The sequence below is a fragment of the Podarcis filfolensis genome (assembly GCF_964270895.1).
Source record: "Podarcis filfolensis genome assembly, chromosome: 12".
In the NCBI taxonomy this organism is placed as follows: Eukaryota; Metazoa; Chordata; class Lepidosauria; order Squamata; family Lacertidae; genus Podarcis; species Podarcis filfolensis.
The window spans coordinates 25,317,624-25,343,365 of NC_139614.1; the positions used below are offsets into that span (position 1 = coordinate 25,317,624).

The 25,742-nt window shown below is 42.2% G+C and overlaps 1 protein-coding gene and 1 long non-coding RNA gene across 2 annotated transcripts in view; one reads left to right on the forward strand and one right to left on the reverse strand.

Moving 5' to 3' along the window:
* The window catches only part of ITGB8 (integrin subunit beta 8), a 43,742-nt gene that overhangs the window by 3,516 nt on the left and 14,484 nt on the right, over positions 1–25,742 (reverse strand). Inside the window, exons 2-12 of the mRNA XM_083578605.1 lie at positions 24,761–24,846; positions 21,256–21,427; positions 14,661–14,907; positions 12,891–13,056; positions 12,003–12,161; positions 10,358–10,453; positions 10,187–10,276; positions 6,972–7,106; positions 5,040–5,421; positions 2,600–2,825; positions 1,107–1,207 (exon numbers count right to left, since the gene is read on the reverse strand). Coding sequence (XP_083434731.1) covers positions 1,107–1,207; positions 2,600–2,825; positions 5,040–5,421; positions 6,972–7,106; positions 10,187–10,276; positions 10,358–10,453; positions 12,003–12,161; positions 12,891–13,056; positions 14,661–14,907; positions 21,256–21,427; positions 24,761–24,846 — 1,860 coding nt within the window. The remainder of the gene's footprint in view (positions 1–1,106; positions 1,208–2,599; positions 2,826–5,039; positions 5,422–6,971; positions 7,107–10,186; positions 10,277–10,357; positions 10,454–12,002; positions 12,162–12,890; positions 13,057–14,660; positions 14,908–21,255; positions 21,428–24,760; positions 24,847–25,742) is intronic.
* LOC310745852 lies at positions 16,681–24,789 on the forward strand. Its single transcript, XR_014540386.1, has 3 exons — positions 16,681–19,971; positions 21,418–21,523; positions 24,654–24,789. It is a non-coding gene; the product is annotated as an uncharacterized lncRNA (long non-coding RNA).

Genomic DNA, 25,742 nt, shown 5'->3' on the forward strand with positions numbered 1-25,742 from the left:
CTTCAAAATGTGTAGCCAGTTGGTCATAGCAGGTCTTCAAAGGTTCTAGAGCAGGGATCAGCAAATGGCCCATGAGCCACCTCTGAACCGAGCTGCCTGCTCGGCGAGTCCCCATGCGCTGCGCTACACTGGTGCAGCGCAGACTTGCTTCTGCGGCGCCGGAAATTGCGTCTGCGCAGATGCAATTCGGCCCACAGAGTGATCTCCGCAGGAGTGTACCGGCCCAGGCGAGGTAAACCTTGCTGACCCCTGTTCTAGAGGTCCTTCCCCCTCAGTGGGAGTCAGGAAATTCTGGACAGCTTAAAAGAGCTCTCCTGGTTAATTTGCTGGAGGATGCAGTGCAGTTTTCTCTGCCTGCACTGCTGTATGGAGCTACCACCAAGCTGCCTCTGTTTCTCAAGGGATCAGAGCCCCACCTTTGGTAGTGTGTGTACTTTTAAGAGATCAGGGACATGATCTTAATTCTGGGGAGTTTATATGGAATGAGAGGGTTTCTTAAGTTTATAGAGCTAGGCTGCATACATGCCATATATTTCAAGCCTCCCCCCCCCCCCGGCAAGAATCCAGGAAACAAGTTTGTACAGGTGCAGGGTAGTGTAACTCAGTGAGGGGTCAACTACAGTTCCCAAGATAATAGGAGGGGTGGGATATGCTTTAAAAACCTTAGACTCAACTGCATATTTTACTTCAACTGTTCGCGCCTCATAATGTGGAATAAGAGTAGCTGTATATGGAGAAGCGAAGTGTGAAATAATAGGCTTATAGAAATATTCCTTCCTGTATTACTGTGTCTGGTTTTGTCATTAGCAGAATTAATTTCTCAAAGGCCTAGAAATGCCCGACCTTGACATTTAGCCAACGCCAGCCAACCACATTTTCTGTTATTTAGGTTTTACTTTCTCAAGAGAAAAGAGATTTTGCCTTAATTATTGTGTGAAAATATTAATACTGGCTAGAACAAGGAATGCCTTCTACAGTAAACAACAACAACAACCCCCATATCAGAAGTATTCTTTTGAGCTACAACCCACAAAAGCCAGTCTCTTCGCTATGTCACCAAGGCAACTGTAGGCAATCTGATACTCATGATTTTGTTTTTCACTTACCTGAAGGTTTTTCAGTATAATGCAACCTGTAAGCACATGAGGTTTTGCACTGGTCCAGCGCAATTTGGGACGAGTTGGAGTGACGACAGGGCACACAATTCCTGTAAACCAAAACACAATTGAATATCTATCTTTCTCTCTGGATTACCCATGACTATGAAGTAAAATCAGGGATCAATAAACTCAGCATTTTGTTTCATGTAGTTACTAGCAACAGTGACAGCACAGCATGCCCCCATTCAAGATTGCTTAAGAAAGAAGATGGCCAGGTATCAAAAATGATACACAAGCTGCCATCTAACTAGTCTTTCTTTCAAAAGACTTACATGCTGGTTTTCTGGGCAAAGCCTTCTAAAGCAGCTTATAACAAATAAAAACAGCAATCTTGAAAATCAGTTATTATTAAAGCAAAAATAATACAGATTTCCGCACACACAAAAACCAGATATAAGAAAGCCTCAGAATTTCAACCACATAATAAAATTCCAGCCTTCAGTACATGTAGTTGAATGACTGGGATTTAAAATAATACTTATCGACATCCTTAGGAACTCAGCTAGCAATGAGCTTTTCAGAACGAGAAAAAGTTCCAGAAGGTCCATTTTAACCAGTCTTTCACTACTTCTCAGACCGATAATGCAGGACAGAGATTGGTAAATTAAAGCTGATTGACCACATCCTGCCCACCAAGACTTTGCCCTGAGAAACAACAACAACTTGTATCCCAACAATTGCCTTTCCAACCGTATTCTTTGCCTCTAGGGAATTCTGGGATCTGTAGCTTAAGAACAATTGCAGTTGCTCAAGAGAGGTGCAGGAAGAGACAGAAAGGCCACGCTTCCCTGTGTCAGCACTAGCATTCGAGTGTTGCTTTCTAGTCATGAATAGCCTGAGTCAACAGGGAGTCACAGAATGGGATGTCAGCTTGTCAACTTCACGGCGAGTGCGGCCTAGCACGTTGTACAAAGCCTTCTGGCCCAAAGCAAGAGGGTTCAGGATTCTCAGGCAATAACAAAGAAGCACAAAACACACTCTGTGAGGGGCCATGACATTAGCTTAACCCTCACTGGAAGGTTGGGATGTGAGGGGTGGGTAGGATGAAGAGCAATTAATGTACTCAGCTTCCACAAGATGGCACTGATTAGTAAAAAGTGTGGGCAACCTTAATTTCCATTGCAAGCCAAACAAGAGGCGAAGTCCTTAGCTCTTAAAAAGCCTCGATTAAGGGCTTTTGTATGGGACATAATGTGTGTCAGTAACTCATGAGGGTCAGCCCAAAGTGATCAACCTATCGAGTATCCTGGAAATGATAAGACCATCACTTTGTAGAAGATGGATCAATGCTGTGGTTTTTAGTCCTTGGAATCACCAGCCCATTGGTAAGATGCCACAAGGCAGCAGTAAAAGAAGTGCCAGTAGGAATGTACAGTATATATTGCCCATACCTGCTTTAGGAGACCGCAATTAAAAAAAATAAATCTGAGGAAACATACCGTTTGTCACTGCAAGTTATTCTACAAGTAGGGCAGAATTCACACAAATGGCCCAAACTGCTGGGATCGGTGCATTTGCATCTTCCACACACACAAGTTCCTCTTCCACTGCAGACCTGGCCATTTGAATTCATGCAGTGTTTTCGTAAGGATGACGAGCACTGGCAACGATCGCCCTCCCAGCCACTAGAGCATTTGCATTTGCCTGCTTCGCATTCACCGTTGCCTACAAGGGCAGAGAAGGAATGGGTGAGGCCCTGGGTACATGACTCACTAGAGAGGGGCTTCAAGGTCTCCTGCGCTGAGCCTTATTGACCACAGCTTCTGAAAACTTATTACAGTGGTACCTCGGGTTAAGTACTTAATTCATTCTGGAGGTCCGTACTTAACCTGAAACTGTTCTTAACCTGAAGCACCACTTTAGCTAATGGGGCCTCCTGCTGCTGCTGTGCCGCCGGAGCACAATTTCTGTTCTCATCCTGAAGCAAAGTTCTTAACCTGAAGCAATATTTCTGGGTTAGTGGAGTCTGTAACCTGAAGTGTATGTAACCTGAAGCGTATGTAACCCGAGGTACCACTGTATACCTTTAAGTGATTATTGGCTTAAAGAAGATGGTGAGATATTTTGCTTCTTAGTGAAACTGTGGTTAAGCGTTACTCAAGATGCTTAAGAGATGGAAAATAGGTAACTGATCTGCCTGAGACTATCAGGGTGGGAAGATGAGGGGTACAATTAATGTGTTCCATTTTTAAAAAAATTGCTTAAGAAAGGTATGCGGGTTAAAATTGAGAGCTCTTTAAAAAAAAAATATTGGTTGTTTTTCAGTAGAGTTTTGGTGCCATAAATACACCGAAACTGTGAAGAAGCGATAGTTGTTAAACCACAAGATACATATGCCAGCAGATGTCATTAGATGCTCTCACCTTTCTCAACCAACATGACTCGTGGTCATGGATAAGAGGAGCTGTAATCCAGCAACATCTGGTTCTCCACCCCTGACTTATGAAGTACAAAACCATTTCTTAGGTATTGCGGTTAACATTTGTGTGGGGTTCTACACCACTAGGGGAACCTACACATGTAGAGAAGGATCACCACACTTCCGCACAATGCATGGAGGGTGTGTGTGTGTGGTGTAGCAAGGACACAATGGTTGGGCCAGCAAGCATGGCCGCTCTTTATGTGATGGACATAGCTGATGCAAAGAACACCTGACAGTAGACTAGAACTGAAGAAAAACTTAGCCATGAAGTTCCCTAGGTGGCCCGGGGCAAGTTATCAACTCCCAGCTTCACTTACTAACCTACTTCACAAGCCGTTGGGGAAAATAATGAGGTTGCTTACTTGAAACTATTGCCCTTGGAAAGGAATCCACATGCAAATGGGAGTTCGCATGGCAGGAAAGTCATCGAAAGGCATATCTTCAAGTTGGAGGGAACTATCCTAACATTTGGTTGTTTTGGGCACACCTGAGGCGACATTATTTCCCTCCTTAAGATTCCCATTGCCAGATTTTAACCTGGGAGTGGATTCCCAAAGGATGGGACTGCGTGTGGATAAATTGCCGAAGAACAATAGCTACCGGTGAGCAACCTTGTTTTCTTTTCTTTTCTGCACACTGCTAAATATTTTGGCGACTAGCAAGCTCTCCTGAAAATGGAAGCAAAAAGAAGCTGAGTTGCCTTAGTGTCAGTAATTTGCATCAAATGTATGTAAATAAATAAATAAATAAATCTGGTGTGCATGCTCTTTTGGGGGGGGGATTTCCCAGCAGAAAGAGAAAGCTCTTGTGTCAAGGGCACTGTGCAGCATAAGACTATTTGGCATCATCTCAGAGGAGCAAGTTAGCCAGCTCATTCCAGACTCATCATACGTTTAACCAATCCAAAGTTTTCCTGGATTCTTAAAATGAGTCCATCCATTCACTGTCGCTGTCCCTGATGTGTGGAGCTCTCTCCAGACTGGATGAACAAATACCCTTTCCTTTAAATCTCTCCTTCTTTGGGTGTGGTTTTTGACTTATCCGCTTCAATCCCACCAGCAACAAAGTTTTAAGTACGTATATCTGAACTTGCCCACAGCTGCGCTTCTGCCACCTCTTCTTTCCCTTTCCTTGCTGGTCCCCCCTCCCCTCACATCACCCCTTGTGTATTTTATATTGTAAGCTTCTTGAGGCCATACATTTGTTTGTTTCTGCAGATGTAACTTTGTGAGGAACTATAGATATTGATTCTGTTGTAGGTACATGGTGTTACCTAGCAATAGTGTGACTTAGTCTGGGCTTAGGGTTAAAGCAAGCTACAAATCTAGTTAACAGCAAAATCCTGTGCATGTTAGAGGCCCTGCTAGGTTTGATGGAGCTGGCTCTCTGGAAAATGGGTTTAGCTGAAAAAGACTAAAAGCTGAATTGGTAAAATATAGTGAAATTCTGGAGCTTACCAGCACATAAGTTTCCCAGGTGATGAGGGCAGGAAAAGTCATCTTTTTCACAGTATTTACCATATATTGTGCCAAGTTTGGTTTTGTGGCAAATGCATTTCCCATCTACACAGTCTCCTTGACCACTGCAGACTAGATGGCCCTTGGGCATCTTGCACTGCTCAGAAGAGAATTTGTCGCTGGAGCTCGGAGTCTCTGCATCCTGAGATGTTTCATCGACACATATCCTTTTGTGCTTTATGCTGCCCTCACACTGACAAGCACATATTTTGTGTATATTAACTCTGGTTGATTCATTGAAACCAAGCGGTTTGAGAGTCATGTATTTTCTTCCTTCGGTTGTACCACATCCTTTCATGGCAATGGAAATATTGAAGAGCACCTGCAATATAAAAAATGAGAAGCACTCTTTTACTGTATTGTCGAAAAGCAGCTCTACAATTGTACTGGGGCTTTATAGAAGCTGTTGAAAAATGCAAGTTATTTATAAGCATATATTCTTTTTAAAACATTGACTTCTTAGTGGGGTGGGGGAGAGAATACCTGTCACCATTCTCTCCCTCCCTCTCTCTGAATTGTTTTCGGATATCATCCTGAATGAGACAGGGTGGCCTATTAGAATTAACCATAATTTAAAACCAACAAGCACTAGCTGGATCTCTTTCCTCTCTTAGGACCACCTTCAATGTGATATTTGCCCAAAAGCTTTGGACGCAATGTGTATGCTGTCATAGATGGTCCCATATAAATGATCATCATTAATAGCAACAAGCACAGCAATGAAAAAGCTTAATCACTCAAGCAGTTATATGTGATCTTCCTGCATTGGTGTTCCCTGAATTGGCATGCTGCATTCTGAGGCCACCAACAAAAAGTAATTTACATGCAAGCAGAACTTTATGGGCCACTAGTACAGTGTTTTTTTTTTTAATGTTTCTCTCTGTAGCAGCTGCCACAAACTACTACAGTGGTACCTTGGGTTACAAACGCTTCAGGTTACAGACTCTGCTAACCCAGAAATAGTACCTCGGGTTAAGAACTTTACCTCAGGATGAGAACAGAAATCATGTGCCAGCGGTGCAGTGGCAGCGAGAGGCCCCATTAGCTAAAGTGGTACCTCAGGTTAAGAACTGTTTCAGATTAAGAACGGACCTCCGGAATGAATTAAGTTCCTAACCCAAGGTACCACTGTACTCAGTTGAAAAAGCGGCTTGCCTCTGTGAGAATGGAAGCTGCAAGGGCTAAAGGAAAAAAACACACTGCACAGTTGGTCTCCTTAACTGTGGGCAAGCTACTGCTTTTGTTGATGCTTTTAATGCCCCAGTCTACTCATCCACTGCAAATGTGAAATGTGGCTTACACGTCAGCTTCACAATCTGAAAATGCTTATCTGTTTTACCCGAAGAGCCTCACATACACAGAGGAGTGTATAAATGAAGAAGCTAGGGGTACAACTCACAGCACCCCTAGAACATTAGCCATGGACAAAGATGTGTGCTGGAATAATAAAGATGACTCTGATGACCATCCATCAGGAACTCTGAATGGTTTAGGAAATGAAGCAAAAACCTCAGGGCACATCTTTAAAATAACTGCATGCCTTCACACCAGTTATTTAAAAGGTACTTTAATTGATTAGCTCTAGGATCAAAACTTTCAAGCAGGCACAATGTCTCATTCCTGGAAGCCTGGGGAAATTTGAAAAAGCAGCTGCTTACTGCTAACCATGGAGCAGAAATGTTTATCCATGGATTTAACTGGAAAACAAAGCTCCGAAGAAATAAACTCCATAAACAATCTGGAGGGCCTAAGACTACGACCCACAGATATTTACTTTAAAACCCATACCAAATCTTTCTTCCACTGAAAAAGCTATTATAAAAACATTGATGAAATATTTTGCCTCCTTTGTGAATAAAGGAATGCTCGTACTTCAGCTGTGGATTTCACGTTTTTGCATCCCTCCACGCCAGTTTTTCTGCTTCCATCAGGGCAGATTGCAGTGACCTTGACATTTATATCTTGGATGGGGTTTTCCACCTGAATTTTCACTTCAGAGAGCAGCTTCTGCAGGGATGGGGGTGGGGGAACCAAAAAAACAAGAGAGCTCCATCACATTGCATGGCAATATGTGCTACAGTGGCAGCATGCCTGACTCAGTGGATTTAACTAGAACAAAAGAGCCTGTCTGTCTCTGGATAAAGGAATAAATTGTTTTCTGCATAAAGACTCCATTTATATATATCACACAGTCATGCCAGGGGAACTTGTAATCCTGTAGAGGAGGAGGAGGACAGCAATGTTGGGGTTTCCAGCTAATCTTACAATGTCAGTGACAAATCCAGCATTCCGTTCTACTGCTACAGGGCAAGTTCACACAATAACATCTTTATTCCGTTCTACGCCTACTGAGTGGACACTGGTTTTCAAAATACTGCTGCTGTTAGCACCTGGAATACCTACTTCCAGATGTCCCTCTCCCTATCCATCCATCATGGAGAATGATGCCCCTTGCTTTTGTGGCACCGACCTTTCTTATCCTTGCTAGATTGAGCACGAGACTCTGTGCAAGCTGTTTTCTTTGTTGGCAATGCTAATCACAGAGCAAAACGAGAAAGAGACAAGCAAATCCCTTGTTTGCTGTGGCAAGAAGGCTGCCATGGCAGTGTGAAGCTGCTAGCATCTCTACACTTGCTGGGGGCATGGAGTGGTTTGGTTTAAAGACAATGTTTGAAGCCTCTCTCCCTGCATGATGTGATACTTTTCTAAATCCAGGGATTATCTTCTAAGCTTACAGAGTATCTATTCATGCACACACACACACAAAATCAAATAAGCAATCCCTCCACACAATCTTAATTGGTACAGGGCTGCACCAAATGAATATTCTGAATGTGCTCACTGCCTCTCAGAACACTAAGTATGTTAATAGCTCAGTTGGTAGAGCATGGGACTCTTAATCTCGGGGTTGTGGGTTTGAGCCCCACGTTGGGCAAAAGATTCCTGCATTGCAGGGGGTTGGACTAGATGACCCTCACAGTCCCTTTCAACTCTACAATTTTATGAAAAATTAGAATACAGATAAAAACCCATCCAATTTAAAGAAACTGAGATTCCTTTCTGGGCAAGCTCACAGTGCCATCTTATCACAAGCAAATGTGCATCATGTAAGTTCCATCCTGATGTTGGAACCAAAGATGTACAGGGGAAAAGGTGAGATATGGGTTTCTTTAAGCTAAAATGTTGGAACTTTGAATTGTGATGATGCCATTAACTGTTTTCTGTTTTGAAACTGAGAGCAAAAGAAGCTGTTCTCATCTTTTGGCATAGATGCAAGGTTGCCTGGATTTCTGTTGATTGTGTCCTTAGCAGAGCAAGACCAATTAAACTGATAAGTGTTACCCGCCCCCCCAAAAAAAAATCTGTAGAAATGCCATGAGCTCATAACTTTTTTATGACACCTGTTTGGTAAACTCCCAATTAAAAATTGAAACTACAGAGAAATTCAGAGGTATCTTGGACACATCATCAATCAAATATAGGCAGCTGATATTTTTTAATTACAATAGTTCAGTTCAGGTGAACTGCAATGGAAGAAATTTCACACACACGACATAAAGTTTCTCTTTTTAGTTCATCACTCTCTCTTTTATATACCATTTGCCTATTTTTAAGTAGGGATGTAGAATTTTAAATACTGAGACCTTAAGCAGATTTTTAATTTGGGATGTTTAGACGCAGCTCTAATTGGTGTCATTTTTGCTGGGTCTTCTCATTATCTATTTGTAAATTATGGCTTTGGAGAGATGACATCTCCTTCCGAGAATGCATCTCCTTGCCATTTGCCCCAATTAAAAATGTAACATCAAAGCAAGGTTAGTTACGAAGCAGATATAAATCAATTTGATTGCTACAACTAATTTCAGTGAGAAACAGTGAAGATATATTGTATATCCAATTGGTGCATGGGAACATTTCTAGTACAGAAAGTCAACAAAATGGTACCCCTAGATGTCGCTGGACTACATCTCCCATCTACCCTGACCATTGGCTATACTGGCTGGGATTGAAGGAAGCTGTAGTCCAACAACATATTGAAGGCACCACACTGGCTATTCCCCGCCCCTGATCTTTCTCACCCTGTCCTAGTGGCATATTTTCTTGATAACTGTACACTAGCTTGTTTTTGCTCAGAAGTAAAGAGAAGGTATGTGGGTTTTTTTTGGCAGTTTGCCTTTAGTTTCCACTCTTAAGTGATTTTCTTGGGTAAAGCTATGTGCTGCTAGTAAAGGAAGATTTTTATTTCCTTCTGACCCAAGCTTGGCAGAGGCTCGCTTTTTTCTGGTTTCTTTTCTTTTTGCTTCATTCTACTCTCTGTGGACAGTTGTTTTTGTTTAGGAATCCTCCTGGAACCAACCACAGACCTCACCACAGCAAATTTGGTAGAATGGGACTTTGCGACGTTTTGTAGATTAGATAGTTATTATTAACCTAAAGGAAGGAGGAGAGGGAAGTTTAGAACACAGGAAGCTGCCTCAAACCACTGGGCTATCCAGCTCAGTACTGCCTAAGCAGCAGCTCTCCTGGGCTACAGGCAGAAGACCCTACCTGAGGATGCCAGGTACTGAACCCAGAACCTTCTGCATGCAAAGCAGATGTTCCACCACCAAGCTACGGCCCTTCCCTACGGGCCTTTAGCTTTGAATTCTGGTGATTGGCTGCTTTGCTATTGACCTCCAGTGTTCTTATGGACTGCTTGTTCTTTGCATCTCAGTATTATTATCATAATCAAGATTTCCCAGCAACTTATTCCTTCTTATTCCTCAAAGATTATAATTATAATAAAGATTACAATATGATCTCTGAAGATTAGGAGAGTGTTTATCCTAGAAAAGTTTAACCTTAGGCCATAATTATTTTACACTGCGGTATTGGTTTTAACAGATCTCATAGTTTTCTCCATAATATTTTACTGTTCTATGTAATATTATATGAGAACAGTGTTATATATATTTATAGGTATGCAGGCACTGCTTGACTATCTTGCTATGTTGCACCTGTGCCTGGAGCTCACAGAATATTTCTTTTAACATCTGCTTCCCCCAAACCAACATTAATGAAAAATGCTTTCATCACAAAGCATATACCTTGTAGGCTTCTACCACCAAGTCACTGAGATTCACTGCTTGAGAGTCTATCTGTCTTGCAGTAGTTCCCGGCAGAAGAGGCAAAAGGTCCTACAGAAAAACAGTGTTACAGTTAAAAGGCCACTGTAATTATTATCTTAAAACTTGTGAAATTCTGATGTTTAAAAATACCTTATACCAGTGAAATTGGCTCCCTTGGACTGCAAAAATTACATTAATGTTGTTGTCTATGAGTTTTTCAGAAAGCTGGCCAAGTGATGGATGCTCCTGAAAACAAAAAAAGGAGATACATAGTGGGCATTTGTACTTTAATATGATCTAAAGGAATGCTATGAGTGTGAAATTAATAAGAAACCTTACATACATGATTGCTCTTCTACCATAAATCCCTGAATGCTTGTAGTGAAACAAGCCTTAGGACAAGTATATATATTACATTCATCAGATGGCAACAGCAGTTATCACTTGATATTCTTAACTAAATGAAACTGTCAGCATGTATGCAAGCTAGGTCTTCAGCAGTTTGATTATCAGAACCCACCTTTAGCCTGAATGTGTTTTTAAACTATGCATCCATTTTAATTCTTGCCCTGTCTCTTACTCTTCCAAAAAAATACCCTAAACAAAAAATAGTGCTAGCAGGGCTGCTGCAACCCACTTAAGGTCAGTTGCTGACTGCTGTGGGTCCTGACTCATCATATGAACACAAGTGACTGAAACACCACATGCAATTTCCCGTCTTAGCATATCTGCAGAGCAAACCACCCCACTTCCAAATAAAAGGGGAAAGAAGAAAGAGAAAGAAGCTGAAAGATGACCAAGTAAATGAGTCAGGCACAGTCTGGATGAATGGACTTATGGTCGAGTCACATGCAATGTATCAGCGGCAAGTATCAGCTCCCTGCAGTGCATATATCTGTGATACATGCACTTGACAACATTCCATTATTAATAGAACAGGCATACCTTTTCATTAAAACTAATTCAGGGCAGTTAACAGGGTTCTGCTATCTCTGCAGTGTGTTTCCTTAGAGAAAAGGGAAGCTCATGACAGTAGCCGTGTGAGCGGGCCTTTTCACCAACGCACTGGATTCAAAAGTACAGAGCAGCAAGCGAACAAAAGGAGCTACACTTCTCTGTGTTGAGGCACAGCACTGTGCATTTGCAGGTGTGCTAAGTGGAAAAACATGCACACACTTCCCTTCGCTTTGCTGTCCACAACTTTTCTCTTTCCTTCATCCTGCATGTGAGCCTGGTCTCAGTACGGATTCGTATCTGGCACCACTTATTGGGTATCCACGAAGATTAACCAAAATTCAACTCTACCCACAGGGTGAGCAGATGCTATAATAGATGGGATGCAGAAGAAAAGGAGCTGCACCCTTTAGTTTGTGTTGCTCAAGTCGCTCATCCCTAGCATAAACTTGCCACTTTCTCTAGACTTGGTTTACAATGTAAAATACCTAGCTTACTCCAATCTTCCCCAAGTGATCCCAGGCCTTCACAACGAACATAGTGTTTAATTCTTGTGACAAAACGTGTCAGCATACCTTGAGCAGGAGACATTCTCTACCACTCCTGTCTACCTGGAACAGCATATAACGTAAGCAGGGAAGAAAAGACCTCAATAAGAGGTGGGATGATGAAGAAAAAATGCTACTCACACTGTACTGACTGGGAGGCTGAAACCAATCGAGTGAGCTGGTTCTAGCTGAAGTTCATGCCTCTCCAGCAGGAGCATCTCATTACAGAGACCCTTCTAACGCTTGGGGAAACCACGGTTCAAAGCCAATGCTGTATACGACATATACCTTACCATACTGGTCGCTTTGACGTACACATTATCTTTCAAATGGCAGTTTCCATCATTAGGGATTACTATCCCCGCTAATTTACTGTCAAGCGCCAGGTGAGAGGTCTGATCTGTCATCATGAGAAGCAGGCGCTTGGCTTCTTTGCGCCAACCAATATGGCTCTAAGGGAAGGAAGGGAAAAAAATAACCAAGCTAACAGGGTGAAAGCAAATGAAGAAGAGAGAAGCATTAGTTAAAAGGTACTGCACTGGTTTGTAGGCTCTATTTGATTTAAAGTGCCTGAGACACAACAGGTATCCAAAGGTTCACTTTTAATCTACTGCAGGGGTGGCCAATGTTGTGCCCTTGAGATGTTCTAGCACTACAACTCCCAGCATGCCTTGCCATGGCCGTGCTGGCTGCAGCTGATGGGAACTGCAGTTCCGGACCGCATCTGACGGGCACCACTTTGGCTACCCCCGGTTTACTATTTTAAGAATTGCTTTAATACTGAAAATGAAATAAAGCATTTGTGGTTTTTAAGCAAATGTAAGCATAGTTGCCCAACTGCTCTAGATCTGGCTGTGACTCTTCAAGAACAGCAATAACTACCCAAGACTCTTATATCAATACACATATATGGTACCTGCTGGGAACTGGCCTGGCTTTTTCAAACCACAACTTGAAGCCCTAAAAATATCTGCAAAAGCACTTTGGAGCAGGGACGATGATGGATGTGGAGAGAAAAGGTCAACATGAGCACCACAAGCAATGGAAGGTCTCCACAACTGCCTTTGGTTCTGTGAAAAGCTACAATATGCTGACAGCACTGGAGAACTATGGGATTAGATCAACTATCAAACACTAGGATAAAAGGCAGATCCTTTGCTGGTTTATTGGCTGCCTCTTACCTGGCACACAGCTGCTTGAAGCATAGCATCAAAGCCTCCTTCTGGTGTGTCAATATTCCCAGAGATTTTCTGCTTGCTAATTGCACTTCTGAATTCTGCTATTTTGTCAGTCAACGATAAGACATGGATATAGCCATGAGGAGGCATACAATCGAGATCATAATCGCTGTTTGGCAAAAAGATGAAAAATGAAATTCTATTAAAATTCTGCTTGGAAATTAGTTCTAAGTTAATAGTTGGCTATAGCGACACAATGCTCGCACATCATTTCTGGCTGTCTATGAATATATACACACTAAACACAAATCCATGTTATTACGAAAAGGGAGTAAGTACTGATGAACTATGTCAGGTGTGGGAAATGTGTGGCCCTCCAGATGCTATGGGTCTCCAGCTCTCACCATTCCTGACCACTGGCCATGCTGGCTGGAGCTGATGGGACTGGAGACCAATATCTGGAGGGTCATAGGTTTCACCATCCTTAAACTATGTGGTATGATATTATATGATTCCATATAATGTATGGAAAGTAAGGGAGGAGGTTGAAAGACCGGAATAAAAAGCCTTTCCCTTTTCAACACCACGAAGAAAAATAAACAATACAGAGAAATGACAGCTCTAACCAACCTGAAGCTTTTCCTTCTTAATCTGCCAAAACTTTTTGCCATTATTATTATTATTATTATTATTATTATTATTATTCCCCACCCATCCTGCTGGGTTTCCCCAGCCACTCTAGGTGGCTTGTGTATATATATATATAGAGAGAGAGACAGAGAGAGAGAGTGTGTGTCAAACATTAAAAACTTCCCAATACAGGGCTGCCTTCAGATGTCATCTAAAAGTTGTGTAGTTGTTTATTTCCTTGACATCTGATGGGAGGGCGTTCCACAGGGAGGGCACTACCACCAAGAAGGCTCTCTGTCTGGTTATTTCCAACTCAGTTAAACTCAGAACAGATCCACTTAAATTAAAGGAGCTTAAGATAGTCATGTCCATTAATTTCAATGAGTTTTCTCCAAGGATGGCTAACATTGGATCCAACCCATAGGGAACTGTGCCAAATATGAAGAACGCCATGAGAAGCAGGGAAGAGGGAAAACATCTGCAACCTCCCCCGGCAGGTGCAACTTACTTCATCCCCTTTCTCCCCGCCCCACAAGCAAATCCCAGTCAAGTCATCAGCAACAAAAAGTTGCAATACATTTTAGGATAACTTTATAGAAAATGACACAAATTAAGCTCCTGTGCCCTCTGCTCCCAGTTAAAACAACACAGGAAAGCAAGTCATGTACACAAGATGTGCTTATAGAATCTTGATTGTTTAGTGCATACTATTTATTCTAGAAAACTTAATGTGGCTCATGGTTCAATGTTCACAGAGCAACTTTAGTAAAAACAGACAGCATTTCCCCACCTTGCCCTATATGTCCTTGTGCCCTTGCCCTATAAACCTTCCCTAATAAGCATTAGGAAGCAGCACACCAGTTACATCAATACAGTTATGTAACAAAACATTATGCAGGCACTGCAACAGTTTACAGCAGATAAACCAAAATGAAATAGAAATATTAGATCATTTGTTTCACACCTTGCCCTTCTCAAAGATTTAAATTCAGGATGCAATCCTAATTCTACTTAGCTGGGAGAAAGTCCCATTGAATTCAGGAGGACTTACTTCTGAGTAAACATGGTTAGGGTTACACCTAACCATGGATGGTTTAGTTTAGGACACATGTGAGCTTCCAGTTAGATTTGCAAATTACTTACCTGCATTGATTATGAATTCTTCCTGGGTGAATGCTAATATAAGGCGACACCGTCTTATCTACGTAAGATCCATATCCAAGTCGCAAATCAAGGGAAATATTTTCCATCTTTTGAGATAAATCAGATCCAACAGAGTTTAATTTTTCTATATTTTTGTGCATAGATGCAGACACATCAACCAAATAATAAAGGTCGACCGGGTACTTTTCCAGTGGCTGGACTTTCAACATAAAACTTGCTTCGGATCCTGACAGTTAAAAAACAGAACTGTTATAAGTATTTCTGAGTATTAATGTTGCATTAAAAAATTCTGCAAGCATATCTTATTTCTAAATCCCATTTCTTTTGGCTTATTTACTTAACTCTCCCAGGTGCATGAATGCCTGTGTGTGAGCACATTTTAGTGTCAATCTCTGCTGTGAGACAAGTTTTTGTATGCAACTTCTGCTATAGGTTTTTGCAAGCAATTTCCTCCAATAAAATACATTTCTGTACATTACTTTCACTAACACACACTTTCCCTTAATATACACATTTTAAAAAGTTTTATTTAAACAAAAAACAATATTTCAAAACACCACATCAATAATATTAAATATTAGAAACATAGGATCTCCCATTGGCAATAGTAATTAATAATTTCTCATGCACTCAGGAAGAAAGAAAAAAGTATTTGAGAGTTAAATTACATGATGCATAATAATGTATGTGGGTTTATTTTGTTGTCCCAATATATTACAAACAACTCAATTTTTCTACAATACAATTATGTGGTTGTTGTCTTCCTTCTCTAGCTCTCATCAAATTCAGCAATTTAATCATATTTACAATCTTCCATATTTTGATTACCGTAACCAGATTATAAGTGTTTATAATGGCACTGGTCTATGTATATTCCTCCCCAGCCTCTTCCTTCCCTATCTTGCTCTTGCCCATGGTCTGTTTTAGCTTTCAACTTCTGGGTGAACAGGGGCCTGCTTTTGCCTCTCGGTATGCCACCATGTGTTATTGATAACGATGATTGTATTGCCGTGTTTGTGTGTGTCACGATGAATGCAACCAGGGATTGGAGGAAGAAAATGCAGAGACCAAGGCGGGGAAAGCTGCCACCTTCTTTGAGGATGCCCCAGTCCACAGAATTCTGATTCCCCCCCCCCCATCGCCCAAATTCTCCATGTTTGCAGCCTGTGGATGAGGCTACATAAGTAGGCTGGGTGTTTTTGGCTCTGCACTGTTGTTTAGTCGTGTCCGACTCTTCGTGACCCCATGGACCAGAGCACGCCAGGCACTCCTGTCTTCCACTGCCTCCCACAGTTTGGTCAAACTCATGCTGGTAGCTTCGAGAACACTGTCCAACCATCTTGTCCTCTGTCGTCCCCTTCTCCTTGTGCCCTCCATCTTTCCCAACATCAGGGTCTTTTCCAGGGAATCTTCTCTTCTCATGAGGTGGCCAAAGTATTGGAGCCTCAGCTTCACGACCTGTCCTTCCAGTGAGCACTCAGGGCTGATTTCCTTCATAATGGATAGGTTTGATCTTCTTGCAGTCCATGGGACTCTCAAGAGTCTCCTCCAGCACCATAATTCAAATGCATCAATTCTTTGGCGATCAGCCTTCTTTATGGTCCAGCTCTCACTTCCATACATCACTACTGGGAAAAACCATAGCTTTAACTATACGGATCTTTGTTGCCAAGTTGATGTCTCTGCTTTGCACTGCAAGTGGGGAATTAAGAGCTCCAAAGCGCATAGAAAACGAGCTCAATTTGCTGCAAAGATCTCTTTGCCCTGTTCTATTTCAATGGAAACTCTCTTTCCCCCTCTGTCTCCTCATTTCTCCGAACTACTGCCAATAATGAGCAGAATAGGTTAGTTTCCTTTTGGTCCCTTGCATGCTAGCAATTGGATTTTCCCCATCAGCAAGAGTCAAGTGCTCCTCCTTCTGGTGATAAATAAATAGCACACACGAGAAGCCTTGTGAAGCAGAATTCACCACTCTGAAACTCCTGCTCTGAAGATGAGGACTGCATGGGAGGAGGGTAAAGCATAAAGAGCATGACTTGCCAGAGGTTCATTAAATAAAAGAAATTGTGTGGGGTGTGTGTATAACAATGGAAATGCAAGAGATGGAAACAACTTAGGATATGGATAGGTTTTCAGTACTTAATAAAATAGGGGTACCATTAGTTTATACTGGATTCACTAAACAAAGAAATCACAATATTTTTCTAATGTTATCTGTCAAGACACAAGACAAGTTGCCAGGTATTCCAGGACAGGCTTCAGTTTGCAATTAAAACTTTTCAAGTAAACAATTTAATAAATCTTCAAAGGGCAAACATTTAACAAAGTTCAGGTCTTTATTCACCTTGGTACCCACCCTCTCTTCTCTCAGGGTGCGAAATCGGTCTTGCATTATGCAAAGTAATAGAAAACTATGACTCAAAAACATGGATTGATTTGCATACAAATTGTAGCCATTAGTGCAGGGCTGGCAATTTCTGAATGGACCCATTTGTTTTCTCTGTAAATGGGATATCCTTGCTCAGGAAGCGGAGCTACAACTTAGGTTCCGTTCCAGTTTAGGCTCATCAGCATTTCCCAACTCTCCAGTTCACAGCTTTCAGGACTCCAGCTGCTGGACAGGAGCCACAGTTCTGGTGGCAGCTCTTTACTTGGGTAGCCACATAATGAGAGAAGCGAACTGCCAATCCCAGAAAGTCCCCCACATTCTCTTCCGCAACGGAACACTTATCCTACATCCCAGGGGGCGCATTTTTATGAACTTTGTTAGCATGCACTCTGGCACTCTGGAAAAGTCAAAGACTTCAGACCTACTTCCCAAACAAAGGCAGCCACTAAGATGACTGACTCCCTGGATGCCAGAATGGGGGCTGTCCTAGTTGTAGGAGGTATAGCTGGAAGGGGGTGCCATACCCAGTCCAGAAGTATCTATGTGTCTTTCCTGTAGAAATCATTACGCAACAAACAAATGTCTCAGGCTGAAACGTTGTTTAACTTGCTAGATAAGCAGCATTACTAAGCTTCTCTAGTAATTAGAAATAAAAAAAAAAATAAGACAGAAGCCTTGCTTGTTGTCGCTGCTGGATACTCCCCCTTGAATGGGGAGAATGAAAAGCAAACGAAATTTCCCAGTAACTTGCTCTTTCATCCCAGCTATTCTCTTTCGGCCTGATTTAGCGTAAATCATTTCCATGAGCAGAATTGTTATTGTCTTTGATCATGTTTTCCCTCCACATTTGCCAATGCTAACAAGAAAATGGCAATGATACATAGAATATGCAGATCCTTGAAGGATTAAGCGGCTTTGGTTAAGTGGCTATCTCTTGGCATAACCTCCAGCACATAGTTATTGTGTGGGGGGAGGGGGGTTAACTTCATACACCAAGTTCCTTAGGGGGCTTCCTTGGAGGGATGTAAATGTGAAATGGTGTTTGAAAACCTTTCATCATCTGGCCTCTGCTGTCTTTCAGAAGGGCAGTGGATGAAATCCAACAACATGTCTCTAGCTTGGCTTGAGTGGTTTTGCTTGCCCACCTGGAGGGATACAGAATCAAGTGAAGACCCATTCACATATCACTCATGTGAAGGGGGCTTTACAAATATGAGTGGTAGGGCTGCACTGCTGCCCCTGCCCCACCTCCAATGCCCACGTGTTGAATATGGACATCTACAAAAATGAGAAGACTATATGAATAGACTTCCAAAAATCAGGAGCCATGCATGATCACATAGAAGACAACGTACATAGGCTCCCTCTTGCAGATGTCCACACACAGCTCTCATGGGTATGCTAGCTATGTGCCATTGGAATGGGGCAAGTACCATGATGTTGCATTGCTAGTACATACCATGGACCTCCCTTCAAATGATTAACATTTGATGGGAGATTTGGACTGCAAAAATCTGGTGCAACTAGTAGCAGCGGCACAGTTTCCTTATGTTTTTGCTAGCGAGGCCTTCACTGAGAATGCAAGAGGGAAGCACAGTCTTCCTCTGGAACCAAAAGCTCCTGTTATAAATACCAGTATCAACGCCATTAGGCATGCTGCTAACATAATGTGACACTTTGCTCTCAAAGACACAACTACTCTACTTTTTTCTCCCTGCTTGTGACAACTGTGCCGCATGAAATATCTATTACAAATAGAAGCTGTGGCTTTCTCAACACTGTGAACTTTAAAGGGGGACAGCAAAGCCTCATAGCTTTGCTATAGTTTGGACCACCTGCTTGCTACTAACAAGTGGGGTGGGGATGGGCAGAGAAGGGACTGTTGCTCCATGGCACAGCTATGGGGACAAGGCTCTGTAGTTCAGGAAGTGCTAGTACACAGTTCAGCATAAACCAGTTCAGCATAAACTCAACTTATCTTCCACAACACTGGACATCTGCATCAAAGAAACACTAAAAAGCTCTCCCAGTTGTGCTCATGAAGCTGACCTCATTAAGATTCCTGTTTTCAATCAAGGAAGTGGATAGCACTGTATTATACATTTTGCTAGCTTTAAAGAGCATGGAAGAGGAAAGATATCAGAGATCAGTTGATCTATGAAGTCATATCATGACAGCTCACTCTGGAAACTTTCAACCCCTGCACCAGCAGATCTACTCTTAACTAAATCTTGCCTGCCACTCATTTCACCAGGGAGATCCGATGTCATGGTGATAACATACAAATACAGTGCAGGGTGATGAACTGAGGTGAGGCTGGGAAGAGCAAAATATGCATAGGAGACTGGAGGCAGAAGAAATAACAGCCTGAAGTTCTTCCTCAGCTCTCACAATGGTTTGGGCAGCTTCTCAGGTCAGGTAATAGCTAAGTCTGAATCAATACAATTATGCTATGTCTGCACTATCTGCAAATAGCCAACTAAGAAACGCTTGCACATATGCAGCGAATATTGCCATAGCCTCCCCTTAACTGGTTCTCAAATGAATAGGAGTTCAATGCGCTAACACCACACTCAAAGTTATGTTATTATAAACAAAGTCCACACAGAGGTTCCAAACTTTCAGGCAACTCCCACAGCACAAAATACTTTTGTCGTGAATAAAGTTTTTGTTTCCTTTCATTTAAACCATCCCTTTAAATCCCCAAGAGTCTGGAACACCAGCATTATGAATAAACAATGACTTCTACTCTATTCAGTATTAACATACCACAACAACTGTTTGTGGTGGACCAGGCTTATACCTGTACAACTCTAACATGAATAAGACCAGGATATGCTCAGTAAATACATCCTGCTCTAATTCTGAGGATTAGCAGCTGGCTCAGTCACATCGTTGCAGGTGATTGGCAGATGTGTTAACTTCCAGTTAAGTTGCTGTGATGCAGGCACATGCCCATACAAGATCTCTAAGCCCTGAGGGGGCTTGCTGTACAAGCGGCAGAAGAGTGTAATGAAAGATCTGATAGTTAGGGATTCACAGAGCTACTAATGGTGAAGATGTACCCCCATCTGAATGGATAGAGGATGTGGTTCATGTGACTGGAGCAACCAGCCGTAGATCGTGTTACTGGAAGCAACTTCATGGTGGTTGAATTGGGTTCCTTAGCTACCTTTCCTCTTTAAAGGAGGAGTAGCAAAATGCACTTTAAAAATTCTTCATGTAGTCACTTAATGTTATACTGATAGTGTCTCTGTGTCTTCACCCTGTTCTAAATATTCTCATGTGAATAGGCTCCAAATGGACTGCAGCCTGCACAGATCTGCTAGAGTACTGTTTTAAGATTCCCCATAGGAGCGAATGGGGAAGACAGAGCTTCATTTTGCATAGAGAAGATCGGAACCTAATCACATATCAAAGGTGGACAGAGTGACTCGAAAACAGTTTGTAATTTTTAACAAAGCACAGATGCAAACCTACTCCGCACCATCTTGTAGAGCAAGGTTTCAAGGTAAAACCCTACTAAACAAGTTGGATTTCAAGAAGACATGAACAAACAAGGGTGGTGGAATCCACAATGGCATCACAGCCAAGGGGTGTGCGTGTGTCAGTAGAAAAGTGAGGGTGAGGAGAATAAGAGCTCATCCAAAACAACAAAAAAAAGCCACACCTGTAGTAGGTATGCTTGTGTTCAATTTGAGATAACGAGACCAGGCAATCTAAGCATACAAAGTATCATTTACAGGATTTGGCTGGGATGACAGGTAACAGAATACAGACCTATTCACTCATAATTATCCAATTTTGATGAACATTTTAATGGGAGTTAGACAATGGAAATTAGACAACGGATAATGGTGACAAGCCGTCTCATTAGCTATTTAAACAGATGCCAAGGCCATAAAAATCGCGGGAGCCAAAACTGCTGCATAGCCAATTTAGACAAAATATAGAAAGCTCACAAGATTAGCATATCCAAGAGTTATTTTTTAAATCAGTATGAACTGATTGCTTTCAGTCCTTTTCAAAACTGGATCTGTAACAGTTCTCCAGAATTAGGTATCTTTTCTCGTTTAAAAAGCAAACGCCAGGCTCTGTGTGAATGCCCTATTTCTCTTGCCTGCTTAACTGTGTCCAATTCATATTTTTTTTTAAAAAACAATACTTTCTTTTTAAGAAACAAACCTGGACGTAGTTGGATTGAAACTTCTCCTGGTGCCACTTGTACATTAGCATTACTGGCGGGCATTGTTACACCAGCGCTGGGACTTTCTATGAAATCTGCTCTGCAGCCTCTTTTCATTAAGTGTAGAACTATGTCACATCGTTCCTTCTGTTTTGTTCCAGCCATGAAATCCTGTTTGAGAAGAGGCAAATAGAGAGAGAGAGGAAAAAATTAGAGAGGAGAGACAGAGAAATGTTTATATTCTGAGATATCATCAAGCATAGCCAGGTAACCAAAAAGTTAATGAAGAACAATGAGGCATGCCAGTATGCCCAAAGGAGCTATAGCAGGTCCAAACTAGACATGATGCCAAGTGACTCATGTGGGATGCTGTGTGTAGGAGTGGTAGGCAATACTTCCTGGCACGGGCGTTGCAGCAGCTCAGCAGAAAGGAGGAGGGGTGAGGCGGTTGGCACAGCAGCTGTGCACCAGAAGAACCAATCTGGTGCTCCTGCCAGTATATTTGCATCACTCTGAGCTTCCTCCTCCTCCTCCTTTTAAGGTGTAGTGATGCCCGTTTCAGGAGGTCAGAGCAGCACCACTGCCCTACCCCACTGGCTACTCCCAGCTGTGGGAGTCTCCATCTTACTGGCCAGATACATGCCTGGTGGACATCACTGCTCCCCCAAACCCTGTTGTGGACCAGGCGATTAGCACCGAAAGCAAAGCACCTATAAGCACTCATGTGGACTGTCCTTCCAGGGTTAATAGCTGTTGCAGAGGAGGGGCATTTCCACTGGGACCGTGGCAGAGAGGGAAGAGTGCCAACGAATGACAAAACGAAACACGGATACATTTTGCATTATGCCTAGCTGTGCCAAAAAAAGGGACACTTGTTTTTGTAACAAAATATTTAAAACAGAAGTTAGGACTAATTGCTATAAAGGTTTCTGAAGGGTGCTTTGCCAGTTTTCACATAACAAAAAAGGAAAAGTGAGCTCATTATGACTTCTCTCTCTCTCTCTTCATGGCGGTTTTTCCATCTCAGAAATGTTTGCATGTACCAGCCCCTCTGACATCAATTACAATTGGCCTTTCATTTAGCCTGTGGCCTAAGACAATCTAGTAAGAACTGCATGCTCAATACAAGTGTTTTTTATTGAACAGAAAACACTTCTGACATCTGAAAATGCATTTTGCTATAAAGCTCCATAATTGAATTGCTTTTATTGCCAAAAACCATTTCGGATTTATTTGCTGGAATACATTAAGGGAGCAAGACATAAAGGGGGAAACTCAAAAGGGAGGGAATGGATGGAGAGGCAGGACAAGGCAAGAGAAAGTCTTAAAGAGTATGTTCCACAGAAGGCACAATTCTAACACATCAATGTTAACCCTACAAGACCAAACAGAAGACCAAAAGAAGACTGGGATGGACCACATGCAAATGGAACAGATAAATAATTGGTTCCATTTTTCTTAGTAGTACCCTGAATGGTTACTACTAAAAACTGGAAACATTTTGTAGGAGTGACTAAAGATTGGCTTGGTGTAATCAAATCTGCCTTATTGCCATACTGGAAAAATTAATCCAATTAAGACTAGCTGAGAACAAATTTTAAAGTGACACATTTATGAGTATGTAGCAGAGATTTATGCTGTTTGTAAATAATGATAATAATATTCAGAGAGTCGTGGAAAAACATGTCAATATCTGGAATGCCTAGCAATCCCCCATAATGAAGTTTTCCCTAGGTAAATATAAAAGAGGAATATGCCTTTTGTTAATATATGACAGAATGTGCTATGCTGACACCTTCTTTGTTTGCCCTCTTACTAAAGTTTGTCTTTCTTACACATAGAGAAAACATGTTTCTTAGAAATTTAAATTGTTAAGGTTTATGGGAAAGTATGTATTTATAGAATGCAGGAACACAAAACCCCCAAACTTGTGCAGATGTTGTAATGGACATGGTGACAGTGGGAATGAATGAACTGTCCCCATTCCCAACTGCCATGATTTCAGTTGAATTTCTCCCCAGAGTCTATAAATATACACAAGGTATCTCCACCTAACTGAGAACCACAGAAAGGCATTATTCACTGAACCTGTACACAGGCTGAACAGCAAGCACATTCACAGTTCTTAGTTTGTTTGTTTTTTTAAAAAATATGTTATTATTGATGTGTTTGCTGTCCTGGGCTCCTTTGAAAAGATGGGATATAGATTGAATAAAATAATAACGATAAGGAAGGAGCAGTGGAAGATGTTCGATAGCCATGGCCACAAAATTATTATTCCAATGTCAGTAGGGATGTTGTTGCCACCCCCTCTCTACCAATATATGAAACAGCTACAGGTTTCTAAGGGCCTAAGAAGTGTATGCCCAAGACCTGCACACTCTGACTAAAATATGGTCTGCTCAGCCACAAATCATCATTCTTTAAAGCATTTGGTAATGTCCAACTAATATTATACAAGTTTTAAGAAGCAATTATCAACTCAGGTGACCTGCTGAATATGCATCCACATCAGAGGTTGTCAATGGGACGCTGTCCAAATGTTGTGCTATCCAAATGTTGCAGACTACAGCTCTCATCAGTCTCAGACAACCCAGCCGATGGCTGATGGTAGCAGTAGTTCACAAGATTTGGAAGGCACCACACTGGCTGTGCTGATCCATATGGTCTCTATGAGGAGGAATGCTGGATCTCTTAGAAAGTGCATGTTGAAGGCCGTAGAAAACAATGCAAGAGCGTCACTCTGCAACCAACCCTTTTCTTTTAAAGCTGAATGTATTTCAAAACCATTCTCCACAATAGAGACTCCAACATGTGTATGGCAAATCATATATGGCCCCCTAAATTTTCTATGCCTCCCTTTTATTTTTCTTACAAACGAATAATTAAATCAACTGGAAAGTCTTTGTTTTTGCTTCTTAAAGGCCCTCTTTTCATGCTCCCCCCCTCAGAGGTCAAGCAAGCAGCTAGAAGTGGGGGGGGGGGCTAAACCAATAAGAACCCCACATTCTTAATGTGTTTGTTTCCCCTTAGCAGCAAGCAAAGGATGGATGGAAGGACAGATGAAAACAAAGAGGTAAAGAAGAGAGGGAAAGGCAGTAGGACGAAGGTGTGCTCTAGCAACCCCAGAAATAGTTCCCTTCTGACCTGGCCTACCACTGCTTTGTGCAGGTTAATAATCATCATCATTATTATAATTATCATCATTAATATAGCCTTAAAGAACATAAGTAAAAAACAGTAATGTGTACATAGGAATAAACTGCTCCCCCCCCCCTTATTTTGGTCCTCTCCTGCTTTCATGCGATGGGCCTGTTATTCATGAAAATACGAAGGTTCATGTTTTTAACAGCTACTGTACTTCCCCAACAATTGTTGAATTTTCCCTTTTGACTAGGGACTCCTTTCATGTGCACAGAAGCTGAAGACTTATTTCATTTGCATTGAAGCAGCTAAAGCAGACAAAGAAGTACCAGGATGACTAATACGGAGAAGAGAGCTTACCTCTTGAGTACACCATGCACACTCTGGGCCCACAGCAAGACAGTTGGTACACGTCACTGCATTTGAGATGGCACATCTGTTGTCTGCTGTAAAAGATATATATATACACAAGGCCATTCAGCGATTTGCAAACATGTGTGGGAGCAGAGCACAATGTCTAAAGTTAAAAATGTGATTTGAAAGCATAAAACATGAGGTTCTGGGTACTTTGTGGAAAATCAAAGTGGGCTGCTACTAGGAGTTCAGGATTCTGCTCTTCAGTAAATCACAGCAGGCCCTTTTGAGCTGAGGAATCGGGGTCAGGGAGAAGTGCACATTTTGCAAGGCCCAGAAAACCCTGCTGCTGGCCCTATTGGCTACCACAACTACTAACTGATCCAGTATTAGTGTCATGGACTGGCTGAATGCAAAGGAGTGGTGGGAGGCACCAGCTGGGGAACCCCCAAGGGAAGGTGGCTCAGAGCCCAGGGAGTGGTGGTGGGACAACAATAAGTGGTCAGAGGGAGCAGACTGGGAGGAGGAGGCATCAGAAGCTGAAGAGGTAAGGGAGTTTAGTGAGTGGTAACATGCTGAAGCAGAGAGCAAAGCAGAATCAGAGGCAGAAGCGGAGGCTGGAGGGCAAGAGGCAGAGATGAAGAAGCCAAGGGGTCTCCCTTTCCTGCTGCAACCAGCTCCCCCCCCCCCCCCCGGTCTCCCAGAACCAGAAGAGGTATGAAGAGGGCAGAGCAAAGACAGGCAAGGTGGCAAAGTCTCAGATTGCTTGAGAAGGACCCGGGGGAGGAGGAGACATAGGGAACTGTAGGAAGGCAGTCCTCATAACTGCCTCATTGGGGCAAGATCTACTGGGAAGAGCTGTTGTGATCACTAGGCCTGGCCTCCTGAGCTGTCTTGTTCCTTTGAATACAGAGTTAATTTCACTGACGCTGGGTGAGTGATTGCTGACCTGCCCCTGACATCTGCTCCTGACACCGACGATGTCATT